The 14,878-nt window shown below is 33.9% G+C and overlaps 1 protein-coding gene, 1 long non-coding RNA gene and 1 pseudogene across 2 annotated transcripts; 2 read left to right on the forward strand and 1 right to left on the reverse strand.

Annotated features, from left to right (window-relative positions):
* Positions 1 to 202: 202 nt before the first annotated feature.
* Positions 203 to 1,265, reverse strand: LOC147926626 (uncharacterized). Its single transcript, XR_015582909.1, has 3 exons — positions 969 to 1,265; positions 672 to 832; positions 203 to 516 (listed from the first exon to the last, which is right to left on the reverse strand). It is a non-coding gene; the product is annotated as an uncharacterized LOC147926626 (long non-coding RNA).
* Positions 1,266 to 2,438: 1,173 nt separating this feature from the next.
* On the forward strand, positions 2,439 to 4,108 carry LOC104748475 (putative F-box protein At3g23260 pseudogene; annotated as a pseudogene).
* A 2,204-nt stretch (positions 4,109 to 6,312) lies between these two features.
* Positions 6,313 to 10,681, forward strand: LOC104746817 (PH, RCC1 and FYVE domains-containing protein 1-like). The gene is made up of 8 exons (XM_019236938.2): positions 6,313 to 6,689; positions 6,855 to 6,941; positions 7,034 to 7,123; positions 7,213 to 7,299; positions 7,383 to 7,481; positions 7,572 to 9,644; positions 9,727 to 9,873; positions 9,967 to 10,681. The coding sequence occupies exons 1-8, from the start codon at positions 6,636 to 6,638 to the stop codon at positions 10,531 to 10,533; spliced, it is 3,204 nt and encodes a 1,067-aa protein (XP_019092483.2). The 5' UTR covers positions 6,313 to 6,635; the 3' UTR covers positions 10,534 to 10,681.
* The last annotated feature ends 4,197 nt before the right edge of the window (positions 10,682 to 14,878 follow it).

The following is a 14,878-nucleotide window of genomic DNA, read 5'->3' on the forward strand; positions in this document are numbered from 1 at the left end:
ATTAGGTTAACAATAAACCTAAGTATATAAGTGTTGTGATGTTGTAATAGAACCTTATCCAAGATATTAACAATGTAGAAGCTAAAGAAAAGAGTTCTCTTGTCTCTAGACTAAACAAACCAAATCTAGTGAGATATAGAGAAGTGAGATCTAACCTAAGAGATGTTAGAAGTAAGAATTCCAACATGGTATCAGAGCTGAAGATCCCTGGAGCCTGGAGCCTGTAAGAAGAAGAAGGGGTTGAGGCCGAGAGGGAGAAAAAGTCAGTCAAGGAAAGACTGAAGTGGAGAAGAGAAAGACGGGAGTATGGACCTGAAAGCTTGGTTAGAGAAGACCAATGGATACGAGAGAAAGGAGGAAGTGAGATGCGGCTATAGAAGCTGCTCAATGGAGGACCTGCAGCCAAGTGAGAGGCTGTGAGGGAAAAGAAGAGAAAGCCGCGAAGAAGAAACGACAAAGAGAGAAAGACCAACATGCTGTTCAAAGCAAAGCTTGATGGGTGAGAAAAGAAGAAGCCTGCACAAGGAAAAGTGTTAGGCTGAGATAGAAAAAAAATAATAATAATAAGAGAAGAAAGAAGAGCAATCTGAGACTAAGTCAGAGAAGAAGAGAAGGAAAATGATGTGGTGACAAGAGCACCATCAGCTACCACAAACACTTTCACACCATACCTTCAAGAGCATCCAAGAAGACGAGGAGGTCTCTGGAAGAAGCTGTGGAGATAGTGCGGATGTGAAGACAGAGTTGTGGGGTGATTTCTATTCTTGTTTTGACATGGTGAAGTGAAGCTTGAAGATGCTTGGTGAAGTTGAGGATCCATGTGGTTCTCCAACTGAAACAAGAAGAGAAAAGAAGCCAAGGTTAGAGAAAAAAAAAACCAAAGTGGAGGTGTAAGGAATCAAACAAACAAAGTCGGACAAAGCCGAGATTGATAATTCAAGAATCCAAAGCTAAGGTTGGAGAAAAACCTAGGTGAAGAGAGGGAGCCTGCACATAAAAGAAGAGTGTAAGGCTGGAATAGAAGAGGTGTAATCCTCTTGAAGGATGTGTCAAAGAAGGTTGTGGCTGAAGCAGAAGAAGAGAAGCTTCACATCTGTGGTGAAGGATGAGAACCGCAAAGGTTCAAATTCTGAAAGGGATAAACCAGCATCAAGATGATCTTAAATCTGCAACGGGTTTGAGAAGAAGGACTTCACTTTGAAAGGTCTAGAAGCTGATTAATGAAGAGTATTCTTCTGGTGAGAAGCATAGAAGCTCAAATCAAAAGAGAAACTGAACCTGTTGAATCGAAAAGTCTATGACATGGCTCAAAGTATTGAGAAGCAGAAGACTGTGAGTGAAGTTGAAGATCAGAGAGGTATGCTCTAGTTTTGGACATGTCGTGTTTGATTAGTAAGGTTGTGCTAGAGATTCTGAAAAATCAAACAGACCGAGGTTAGTGAAAGCTTTAGGTGATGGTGGAGAGAACCAAACAGACTAAAGTCAACCGAAGTGATGGTTCACAGAACGCAAAAGACACAACTTGGTGATCAAAGAAGACTCAAAGTAAAGAAATGGAGAATGCATACCTGAGATTGAGAGAACGACACAAGCTGTTGGAGAAGCAGAGATCAAAGTAAACCAGAAGGAGGATGCTCACCTAAGAGTGAAAGGGAGCAACGAACTGGTTAGACAGAGAAAGATCAAAGCTTAAACCAAACAGAAGAACAAAGGAGGCTTACCTAAGAGAGAGAGCTGAAGACGTGAACAAGAGTCACGCACAAGATGGTGATATCAAAGAGGACACCAAACAGAACAAGAGAAAGCTCACCTTAACGGGAGCTAGTGCTGATTGTAGAAGCACTGAGGAGAAGCTCACGGAAAAGCTTGAAGGAGAGACTTGCATATTACAGAGATGAAGCCACAAGGCTGACTGACCTGCAAGTGAAACAAATTGGTCAAGAAATTGATCAAAGATAAACATGGGGAGAATGCGAAGAAAATATGTCAAAGAGTTGACAAAGAAATTCGCAAACAGAACAAGAGGATGCTCACCTTAGAGGGAGCTGAAGCTGGTTGAAGCAACTAGCAGAGACGTGAGAAAGGAACTCACAGAGGAGGCTTGGAGAAGGCTGGCGGGAGTGTGAAGAAAACCCAAGAGCCCAAAGAACAAAGAAAACCAATTTCAGAGATTGGCAACAACAGCCGAGAGAGAATAAACGGTGAAAGAGTAGCAGAAGCAACAAGATTAAAGCCTTGAAGAGGTAAGTAAATTGTTGTTGTGTGATAAACAGAAATTCACCAAGAGGGAGCAACACATAAGAGATTGTGAAATCTGTCAAGAAGTGGCAAAGAAATTCGCAAGAGAAAAGCTGGATCAATGGAGATTCAGGTCAAGAGGGAGAAGAACTAGTTTGGTAATGAGCTATGCTGACATTGTGAAAGAGGAACCATGAAAAATGGTGATGTCGGACAAGAAGCTAAAGCTAGAAAAGAAACAAGGGAGAGGGAAGGAGTTATGTGTCTGCGGACTGTGGAGAGCATAGAGTCTCCATGAGGAAGAATCGAGATGGTGATGGGTCGACTCACGGGAAGAGACGGACGTGAAGCATCAGAGATTTTACTCCCAAGCACCTGCAGAAAAGAAAGGATCGATTGAGAAGAATCGAAGCAAGAGGGAGATGGATTCAAGAGGGATATGAAAAGAACTTCACGCTGGAAAATCAAGAGGAAGAAGATTGATGTGTGAAGATTCGGAGCTAAATGGAAATCGATATAGCAAACTCACATGTTAGCTTTGTTGATGTCGTGAAGAAGAAATTCGTCCGGATAGGAGGCGGATTCACGAACGAAGAACAAGGAGCATGGGATTAACCAAATGAATCAAGAGGGAGTGTTGGAAGTTGATTAATTGGTTAATCCTGCAAAAGAAGAACCAGAGACGCTAAGCATCGAATAAGAAAAAGAGAAAAAACTTTTGTGTCGTAAGGTGAAAGAAGAGAAGAAAATGGAAGAGAGGCCATAGGCCACTAAGGCCCATTAACCATTGTGGTTAAGTGTGTTTGCTATAGTAATTAGGTTAACAATAAACCTAAGTATATAAGTGTTGTGATGTTGTAATAGAACCTTATCCAAGAGATTAACAATGTAGAAGCTAAAAAAAAGAGTTCTCTTGTCTCTAGACTAAACAAACCAAATCTAGTGAGATATAGAGAAGTGAGATCTAACCTAAGAGAGGTTAGAAGTAAGAATTCCAACATAGGGGTTCCGGCTAAATCTCTGGCAAGATTGCGTTCAACGTCAAAACGATGGGATGCTCTATCGAAATCTGGGAGCTTTGCTAAGATTCACTCTGCTAATGCACCAAAGGAGTCTACGGTTATCATGTTGACGAGTGATCATAAGAAGGTTTACTTAGCGAGGTTCAATCTCCATGGAATTAACAACAACGTTGCTGCATCGGTTAAGTTAACATCTCAGTTATACCTTAGAGATCCGCACATGTATAATATCTTTCACTGTGACGGCTTATTACTGCTATGCAGCAAGGACAATAAACTTGAGGTTCGTAATCCATGTTCAGGAAAAACCATGTTGATTAAACCTAGAAACCGCTACTTCATGGAATCAGACTACTATGCCCTTGGTTACGACAGCAGATCCTCCTGCAAGAAATACAGTCTTGAGAGTGGGTCGTCAAGACCGTGTTGGTGGTATCTACAATTATAAGTACGAAATCTATGACTTAACCAATGATTCTTGGAGGGTTCTTGGTGCAACTACTGAATGGGGTTTAGAGCCAAATCAACGCGGTGTGTCTGTGAAAGGAAATACTTATTGGCTTAGTCATTACGCATGGTCGGGGGGATATCATAAATTCTTACTAAGTTTTGATTTTTCAACAGAGAAATTTCAAAGTATGTCTCTTCCTCAGCCGTTTCGCTACGTGGTTGCGGCTTTATTAGTGCTTAGAGAAGAGCAGCTCTGTCTGTTAGGTTATCTTGATTATGCCGCTGGTTCAGCAGAATTACATGTATGGGTGACAACTAGTATCGGTCAAGTCATGTCATGGGGCAAGTTCTTTACAGTGAAAGCCAAATGGAGTTGGAAGCAGTTACTGTTCCGATGAGGAAAAAAAAAGTTTTAGTGTGTTGCAATAACGGGAATCGTTACAAATTCTTATACACTGTGGCTGTGGGAGAAACTAATCACATAAAATATGTGAATGATAGTGGTTGCGTGACTATGTCATCAAGATCATATTACTCAATTCTTTTGAATTATGTTCCAAGTTTAGCCCAAATCTAATAAAAGGTACACTTTTTGGAGAAGGCAAAAGGAAAGCACTAAGAGCATCTCCACTGGCGTTGCTCAATGCGCTGCTCAGTATTTTATTTTTTCGTTCCAAGATTGACTTTGTAATTCTCCCACCTATATCCAAGTCTCTTTTTTTTTTTTTTTATAAGAATTTTCATATTGATCAGGATTAATATTTTCTCTGGTTCGGTAAACTTAGTGGGGGTTATTGGTTTAAGATTTGAATAGAGTTTTAAAGATTTTAAATGTTATGTAGAATCTGTTGTTATTAGATCAAGATTTTGTTAAGTTCTGTTAAAGTTTAGTGTTATTATTTTGTGATTTATAAAAAGTCATTTAAAATCTTAACAAATATGGGTTATTGGATTCAGACTTTTATAAAATCATTAAAAGTTTTGTGTTATTTAATTAAAACAAAAGAATCTAGTATTGTTAATGAGTTCAATTATTATGTTATTAGTTCATGATTTTAGAAACTTTATTTACAAAATAAAGTCATGGAAAGTATCACAAAAATACAGGGATTGTTTGGAGGACTTTACAAGATTTTAGAAAACTAATCAACAAAACTCTCTAGTAATCTTTAACAATCTTTCACTTATTCATTTTTTATGATTTTGTTGAACTCTTCAAAAATCTTCATAAATCTCAAACCAATACCACCCTCTTAATAATAGTCAACTTTGCTTACATGTTAGCTTGAGTTGTTTTATGGATTGTAAGACAAATACTCTTATACAAGAATAAATGGAGAAACAGCTTGTTTTATTCAATCTAAATCTGGGAAATACAAATTTATACAAGATATGATTAATTTTTATTATCCAACACACAAATGAAATGATTAAAGCTTATGAAGAAAATACAATCAAACATGCTACAAAGGAATGAAAAAAAAAAAAAAAAATCAAGCACTTCGAATTAACCTTTCTTGGAACTCAAGAAAATATCTCTCTCTTTCCATCCTCATCTCCTCTTTAAACTTATAGATAAACTTAGTGGCTCTTTCGTCCACCCTAAGATGCGGCGATGCAGCCACCACTCTCCTCCAAGCATCTTCCATCGAACCAACAAGCTCCTGCGCTCCATCTTCTTCGTCTTTTTCCTTTTTTCTCCCCAAGAATTTCTCCTCTCTCCTGATCGCGCCCTGTCCCAATAGTTGGCTTTGGTATTTGTAGATTTGCCTGTAATTGCCCTCACTATACCTTTTAAGACACTTTTTATTGGCAAAAGGACGAGACAAGAACTTGAGAAACCGAGAACGTTGCCTCAGGCTGTGACTGTGACGATAGGATTTGTTGAATTGGGTTCGAGAGTTGGTATTTTGAAGATATCTTGTCTTGAAAAGAACGATGAGACGGCAAGAAATGCCATGGAGGAGACAAGAAGTCGAATCTCTGACCAATGTAACAATCTCGAGGTCTCTAACTTTTGATCTGAGCTTGTTAGTAAAGCTCTTCCATGCCCGTTTGACCTCATTTTTCTTCTCGCTAAAGCGCAGATTAGGAGGCAAATTAACTTTCGGAATAGGTATAATTTTTCAATTAATTAGGAGGCAAATTAACTTTCGGCACATATTGTATTAGAGAAAGGCAAACTATATGATATAATTATTTTGCTTTATAATTTGTGTACGATTGAAAATCAAAATCTATATAAATACGAAGATGAACAACGTCTTTGGATATCTTAAACTCCAATATATAAAAAAGATTTCAAAATCACACAATTACTATAATAAATTATTATTGCAAGTATATGTCGCATCGTATGAATTACATACTAAATTCTAAGATGTTGTCTCTTTCCGCATGGAACACAAATTTTTACTTAAATGTTAAATCAATTAGAGAGTACATAATTTCTAGTTCTATTGTGTGGATGTTTCAAAAACTTCCATTGACTTGGTCTAATCTACTCTTACAATCAAGAAAAATATTTCTTCTTACAACGTTACGTAACAACCCTTAATTAAATTTGTCTATTTTAAGCTAAATAATGTTAATCATAGGAAACGAGGTAAGAAAGAAGGAAGAGCGCCAAAGTCTGAGCTAAATCTATGGTGGTTTCAAGCAGCATTCCTAAAATGGCGATCTTCTCTCAAAAAAAATATTATCTCTTAACTAAAACCATTCTTACATTTTCTCATATCATCATTTCAGACGGAAAGCGTTCCAAGCTTTTGTGTGTGTACGTAGCTATGTTTTGATAGATTGGAGATACGATAAATGATTTTGTATGAGACTTGAAGACAAATGAATCTATGAAGACAGGTGAATTACAACACTTGATGCTTCTTGAGTTTATCCGACGTTCTTCTCTCGGGTTTCTCAGATGGAATGGCAGATCCTTCTAGTTGTTATAATATCTATCACGAGCGTGACATCGACCAAGTTTGTTTCCTTTTTCTTCTTTTGATTTCTTTACCCGCAAAACATTAAAGCTATGTGTTGAATTCTTGATACCTCATACCTCACATGACGTACGAAATATAGTATACAAATTTTAATTGGCTCATTCACCACACTCTCTAAAATTTCACGTTCATTTTGTTGTAGGCACTTGTCATACTGAAAAAGGGAACACAATTACTCAAGTATAGTAGGAAAGGGAAACCAAAGTTCCGCGCATTCAGGCTTTCACCGGTATGCAATGTTTTCTACATTTCTTTTATATATATGTTTGTGCTCATAGTATATGACATTGTGTTCATACCTCGTACCAATGCTGATGACAGGATGAAAAAACGTTGATTTGGTTCTCGCGTGGAGAAGAAAAAGGTTTGAAGTTATCTGAAGTTTCTCGAATCGTCCCTGGACAAAGAACTGTAATTTTTAACTTGATTTTACTAAATATATTTACTCAAAAGCAAAGTCTTATTTTAATTTTTTTTGTCTAATAACTTCTCATGAACAGGCTGTTTTTAAGAGATTTTTACGTCCAGAGAAGGATCACTTATCATTTTCACTTCTATATAATAACAGAGAAAGGTCACTTGATCTGGTTAGTAAAAAAGACCACTTCAAAACTTGGATTACAAAATTGAAAATTCACTTATTATATCTGATTTTTTTTTTTTTGGACAGATTTGTAAGGACAAAGCTGAAACAGAGGTTTGGTTTGCTGGTCTTAAATCTATAATTGAAAAAAGTCGTAATCGACGCGCTAGAAGTGAGATCCCTGACGTATGTTATTCAAACTTTTCTATATAATTTTTATATATCTCTAGTTGGAATAATAAAGTTGCATTGATTCTTTTATGTTTTTTTTTTCAGATACATGACAGTGATACTTTCTCCGTTGGTCGTCAATCTATAGACTTTGTTGTCCCAAACAATAATATTCCACGAGGTAGAACATCCATTGATTTAGGCTATCAGAACAACTCAGATGTGGGATATGAACGTGGAAACATGTTAAGACCAAGTACGGATGGTTTTCGGATTAGTGTCTCAAGCACACCAAGTTGTTCAAGTGGAGGATCTGGTCCAGATGATATCGAATCATTAGGTGATGTTTATGTTTGGGGTGAAGTATGGACCGAAGGGATATTACCAGATGGGACTGCTAGCAACGAAACAGTGAAAACAGACGTACTGACTCCAAGACCTTTGGAATCAAACGTTGTTCTCGATGTTCACCAGATTGTTTGCGGTGTAAGGCATGTCGCGCTTGTGACAAGACAAGGAGAGGTATTTACATGGGGAGAAGAAGCTGGAGGAAGACTTGGACATGGTATTCAAGTCGATATTAGTCGTCCGAAACTCGTTGAGTTTCTTGCTCTAACCAACATAGACTTTGTTGCATGTGGAGAATATCACACTTGTGTTGTTTCTACCTCTGGGGACTTGTTTTCATGGGGAGATGGAATCCACAATGTTGGGCTATTAGGGCATGGTAGTGATATCAGCCATTGGATACCTAAAAGAGTCTCTGGTCCTTTAGAAGGTCTTCAAGTGCTTTCTGTTGCTTGTGGAACGTGGCACTCGGCTGTAGCTACTGCGAATGGGAAGCTATTCACGTTTGGTGATGGAGCCTTTGGTGTTTTAGGTCATGGAAACAGAGAAAGTGTTTCGTATCCTAAGGAAGTACAATCGTTAAACGGTTTGAAAACAATTAAAGTAGCTTGTAGCGTTTGGCATACCGCGGCGATTGTGGAAGTTATGGGTCAGACTGGTACGAGTATGTCATCTAGGAAGTTGTTTACTTGGGGTGATGGTGACAAAAATAGGTTAGGACATGGAAACAAAGAGACTTACTTGCTTCCAACTTGTGTCTCTTCTCTTATTGACTACAATTTTCATAAGATTGCTTGTGGACATACATTTACCGTTGCACTCACAACCTCCGGACATGTTTTTACTATGGGTGGTACAGCACATGGTCAGCTCGGCAACTCAATATCTGACGGTAAGTTACCTTGTTTGGTACAAGATCGATTGGTCGGAGAATTCGTGGAAGAAATTGCGTGCGGAGATCACCATGTCGCGGTTTTGACATCTAGAAGTGAAGTTTTCACATGGGGAAAGGGTGCAAATGGAAGATTAGGACATGGAGACACAGAGGATAAAAGAACACCAACTTTGGTTGAAGCCTTGAGAGACAGACATGTGAAGAGCTTATCTTGCGGCTCAAACTTTACATCGAGTATATGTATACATAAGTGGGTATCCGGAGCAGATCAGTCAATATGCTCCGGATGTCGCCAAGCATTCGGATTTACTCGAAAGAGACATAACTGTTATAATTGTGGTTTAGTACATTGTCATGCTTGTAGCTCTAAGAAAGCTCTAAAAGCAGCACTAGCTCCAACTCCAGGGAAACCGCATCGAGTATGTGATGCGTGTTACAGCAAACTTAAAGCCGCAGAGTCTGGTTATAACGCTAATGTCAATAGGAATAATGTTGCAACTTCCGGACGGTCGATAGATGGGTCAGTAAGAATTGATAGAGAAGCAACAAGGTCATCGAAAGTTCTCTTGTCCACAACTACAAATTCAGTCGGGTCATCGTCAAGGTCTGGAGGATCCACACATGATTCTTCTAATGTACGTGCCTCACAAGTTCCATCTCTCCAACAACTTAAAGACATTGCATTCCCGAGTTCACTTAGCGCCATTCAAAATGCTTTCAAACCTGTTGTTGCTCCTACTACTAGTTCTACTCCACCGCGTCCACTTGTTGGTGGACCACCATGTCCATCACCGCCTCCACCAGCAAGATCTTCCTCTCCTTATGCAAGAAGACCGAGCCCTCCACGCACTTCTGGATTTTCGAGGAGTGTTATCGATAGTTTGAAGAAGACTAACGAAGTTATGAACCAAGAAATGACAAAGTTGCATAGTCAGGTATCTTTATTTATAGTTTCTTGTTTTTTAATCACTACACTAACAATATTTTGAACCTAACTCATTATTGAACAACTTTTAGGTTAAGAATTTGAAACAAAAATGTAGTAATCAAGGCACAGAGATCGAGAGATTTCAAAAAGCAGCTAAAGAAGCTTTCGAATTAGCTGCAAAACAATCCTCCAAGCATAAAGCAGCAACTGACGCACTCAAGTCTGTAGCAGAACAGGTTTGCTCTATCTCTAGTTTAGTGAAAAAAAAAATCATAGAGAGTAAATACAAAATTTTCACAGTAGAGTTATGTTTTGTTTTCCTATTTTAGTTGAAAGATTTGAAGGATAAATTACCTCCAGAAGTATCAGAGAGTGAAGCGTTTGAATCCATTAACTCTCAAGCTGAAGCTTATCTAAATGCGACCGAAGCATCTTTAGTTACAACTTCGGGACAAGAACAACAAGAAACATATTCTTCTACGAACACAGTACAAGATCAAAATACAGAGGTACAAGTATCATCATCCAACTCAAGTATAGGCGAGACATCGAATTCATCAAGGCCACCAAGTACGGAAGCTTCATCATCATCATCAAGAACAGCTGGAAAAGAAAGCAAAGAACAGTTTGAGCCTGGTGTTTATGTGACTTACGAGGTAGATATGAACGGTAACAAGATCTTTCGAAGAGTTAGGTTTAGTAAAAAAAGATTTGATGAGCAGCAAGCAGAAGATTGGTGGACTAAAAACAAAGATAGGTTGCTTAAATGTTATTCTTCAAATTCAACTACATCATCCAATACAACAGCTTCCGACTCACCTATTGCTCCACCACCACAATCTGATACGTCAGTACCTGAACAAAGCAAAGAGAAGGACCCAGATTCTGAAACCTAACCATATGTGTAAGTTTCTTGTTTTTATCTTTTCATTTGTATCAAATACAAAGGCATAATGGAGTAGTCATTACTGGTGGTACATTGTTGTATGTTACCACAAATATGTGATTTCGAGAAATTATATAGAAATTCTTGTTTTATACCAATATATTAAAATTTACTTTTATCTTGTAGTGGCCTTATGCAAATTTATGAACAGTTGTGAAATACAATTATTATTGCTAAAACAAGTGTTATAAAACGTGTTCTACCCGGATCAATGTCTGGGCATTATATTTTAAAATAATTTGGGCACTCTATTTTTGTCACTATAAATAAAGTATCTCTATAATAGAGGTGAATTTTGCTCTAACAGATTTCTCTATTTTTTCCTTCTAAAAAGAATATTCGAAAAAGATACTATTTTTATTTTACAATTAATATTTTTTATTTATAAAAGTTACAAACTAACCTATTTACTTTAAATTTTATAACACTTTCATCAATTTATTTTTTTATTTAAATTAAGCATTCATTATTATAAAAAACATCACATCATACAAAAATTATAAAACATAATAGATTTTTAATTAACCATCAGCCTTAGTGTATTTTCCCACAATTGATCAATTAATGAATTTCGAAGTGAAAAGTAGCTTCTTTATCTCTTATTTTTCCAAATTAACCTAGAAACTCCAGGAAACGGATGTCATCATCTTCTGTTATTGGACCGCTGGAGATGAAACTTCTCTTTCAATTTCAATCGGTGCATCGAGATCATGGTCATCCTTGATTATCATATTATGTAAAATAATACAGGTAGTCATTATGTTATGTAACACATTTTTCCCCAAAACATAAAAATTATGCTTTGAAAGAGATAAAAAAGAAAAGAAAATTTATTTTGTGACTTGACTACTCTACATCCAAATGTTCGTGGATATTTTGAGACTGAACAAACACAGATTATTCAAAAGCGGAATGATCAACAACAAAACCAACAAGCTCCTCCTCCATCTATTTTGTTTTGTTCATTTGGACAATATTTTAGCGACATTGGTAGATCCCAAAGTAATTTACCATACTATTATAGCCATTAGTTTTTGTTGTATTAAAAAGAATTATTATGGAATGCATGAAAAATAAAATTATTATATATATATATATATATTAGATTTTATATAATTATCTTTTACAAATGGTAGTCTCAAATTTTAGAATAAATATTTATACTAAAACTTCTAAAATCATTTTTATTATTAGTTCTTACAAGTACCTATTTTCTTTATGTTGGTCATAATAAAAGAAGTTAAAGATTAAAAGGACTCTTTTGCAAATAAAATAGTTTAACTCTATTTTTTTTTTTTTTTTGTCAAAGTCCAACTCTATTTATAGAGGAAAATATAGAGTTCTTCTAGATATAAAAAAAAATAGCAATCTATATTATAGAGGTGAAAATAGAGGTGGGTTGGAGCAAAAATTGCTCTATAATAGAGTTTAGAGACAAAAATAGAGGTGGATTGGAGATGCTCTAAGATGATATTTAGGCAGCCTAGTCCGATTTACGCAGATTTTAGGTAGACTTTTATATTAAAATTATTTATAAATTATAGATTTTTATGTGTAATTTTTTATGTAAAATAATATTTTATTTTATAATTATATAGGTTTATACATTTGAAAAGTAATGTTTAAGTACTATAGTTTCATCCAACTTAACATCTTCGTATAATTATCTTTTTTTACTTTTCATTTAAAAATTAGTTTATATTTATAATTAATTAAATTTAATTTTGAAGTTTTATTATTAGTTTTTCCTTAAAAATGAAATCTATATTGGTTTTATGAAAACGTATACTATATATATGTAACTTATTTACATGTGCACATGCCTACAAATATATAGGATGACTATTACTATTAATTCAATACAAAAACAAAATATTACATTGTTTTAAACCAAGCAAACTATTCTTAGCAATAAAAATATGTTATTAACTTATAAGAAAAATGATAGTTTATTTTTCTTATAACTATAAAGACGGTTAATAATTTGATGAGAGTTATGGTTAAGAGAACCTCCAGTTGATGCTTGTGATTATTTTGGTTAATCTCATCTATATCGTTCCAATTTTATTGAATGTCTCTGAACGGACTGATGTTTGTGATCCCCTTTATAATAAATGGAAGTACACAACATTGTTTTGTAGATTATATAATTTTAATAAGTTGGTTACAAATAGGTTATAGATTAATTTATACAAGTTAAATAGTAGGTGCAACCTTAATTTATTTTCAGAAAATTTTATTACTAGAGCACGTTGTTTCCGAAAATCTTAAAGAGAATATTCCAAAGAATCATTTGATATCATCTAACTTACCATATTAATTTCCTTTATTAAATTATTCATCAAAATAAAATCTTTTGATATCTAACTTAATATATTAATTTCTTAATTATTATTATACTTCACCTCTCATTTATATATATGAGTCTATTTTGTGAAATAAATAAATTATCATATTATTTACTATAATTAAAAAATAGTTTTATTTATGGATATACCATAAGTTGAATTTTTAAAAACAAATAGAAATTGTTCAATCTATAAAATATTCAAACTTTAGTAATATTATTCTTTTAAAATAATATCTATTGAATTAAAATATTTACTGAATAACGGGTCAAAATTTGAATATTTAAATTCAATTTCATATTTTTTGTTTAATTTTATAATTTTACATAAGATAATAAACTTTAAATAATTTATTTTGAAATATTTTCAAAATATTGAAACTTGATATAAAAGTTAGAAACTATAAACACTCTAAATTGATTTGTTATAGCAAAGTCAATAATATGTCACTATAATATGAAAGAAGTTCAGGAAAGCCAGTATATTAAAACAAAAGTATAACAATATATTAAAGGGAATCTATACTAATAAAAAGTAGGAGCTATAAGCTCCTAAAGGCGTCCACATAGGATTTTAAACCACCAATAGGGATAAGATATGTCACTAATTAACATTTTTAAAAATTTCCTGAATTTTCAATATTAATAATTATTTTAAACAACCTATAAGGATTTGACATGTCATTCATTAACATTTTTTAAATTTCCAGAATTTTTAGAAAAAAAAAAATTTTTAAATTTATAGAAATAAAAGAACTATGTACAACGTCCCACATCGGGTATAAATCTTTTAGACATTGGTTCATAACCAGTATAAATAAAGATTAATATGCTTCCAACAGCAAATGAGCAGGAAAACTTGATTTATCAGGTGTCCAAGTTAAAAAGTTTTATTCGTTTGATCTGATTTTTTATTTGATCAAACTAAAACTTTACAAAGTTTCAAAGAAATATTATAATATTGAAAATTTTTAAAAGTTTAAATATTTATAATATTTAAACTTTTAAAAGTTTTTAAAATAGTTTAAAATATTATAAATATTGAACTTTTTAAAAGGTTCAAATATTATATTTTGAAACATTTTAAAACTTCAAAATCTTATGATCTTTAAATTTTAAAGATTTATTAGCTTATAAAAGGTTTCTAAAAAATTATAATTTATAAATTTTAAAAGTTTAAAATAGTATAGATATTGACACTTTGAAAAGTTTCAAATATTAAAAATATTTAAACTTCATAGAATGTTTGAAAATATTACAATTACTTAACCTCCATAGAAATTTTAAAATATTATATCTATACTAATAAAAAGTTGAAGCTATAAACTCCTAAAGGTGTCCATACAGGATTTAAAACAACCAATAAGAATTAGATATTTCACTAATTAACATTTTTGGAAATATAGTAGTAATCTATATTATTAAGAATTTTTAGAAAAAAAAAATTAAAATTTATAGAAATAAAAGAAATATGATATGATATTCTTGCAGTAAAATTTTTATTTTAAAGTCTAAGAAAGAAGGATTGACATCGCAAGACCTTGAGTTGATGTTATTTGAGTTTAAAGAAGAAGGATCGACGAAAAACACAAATATTATTTTAACTATACATGTGTTCATATTACTTTCTCTGCGAGTAAGGATTTTGGTTTGAGAAGTTTCAATACATTTGGATCTTAAACGAATAAGTATATGGATGAAATTATCAATAATTGGATGCATGTGTTAACTATGCAGGTCTTTATGAATTGCACAAATTTTATGAGAAAATAAAAGATTTTGGTCTTGGAGTTTGATGGGTTAACAAGTTGTATGGTAGTCTAAAAAAAATGTTTTTCATTGAAAGAATGTGAAAAAGTTGACGAGGAAAAAGAAGAAAAAGAAGAAAAAGAAGAAGAGTATAACAAAGAACGGGATAAAAGTAATGATGACAATTACCATAAAATTT

Source organism: Camelina sativa, chromosome 15 (assembly GCF_030686135.1).
Source record: "Camelina sativa cultivar CO46 ecotype springtype chromosome 15, ASM3068613v1".
Classification (NCBI taxonomy): domain Eukaryota; kingdom Viridiplantae; phylum Streptophyta; class Magnoliopsida; order Brassicales; family Brassicaceae; genus Camelina; species Camelina sativa.

Excerpts from the sequence above, each read along its gene's own strand:
- LOC104746817 (XM_019236938.2), top strand. The coding sequence starts at position 6,636 with ATGGCAGATCCTTCTAGTTGTTATAATATCTATCACGAGCGTGACATC. Across the intron at positions 7,482-7,571 it reads CTAGAAGTGAGATCCCTGAC|ATACATGACAGTGATACTTT; the intron begins GTATGTTATTCA and ends TTTTTTTTTCAG. Across the intron at positions 9,874-9,966 it reads TCAAGTCTGTAGCAGAACAG|TTGAAAGATTTGAAGGATAA; the intron begins GTTTGCTCTATC and ends TTCCTATTTTAG.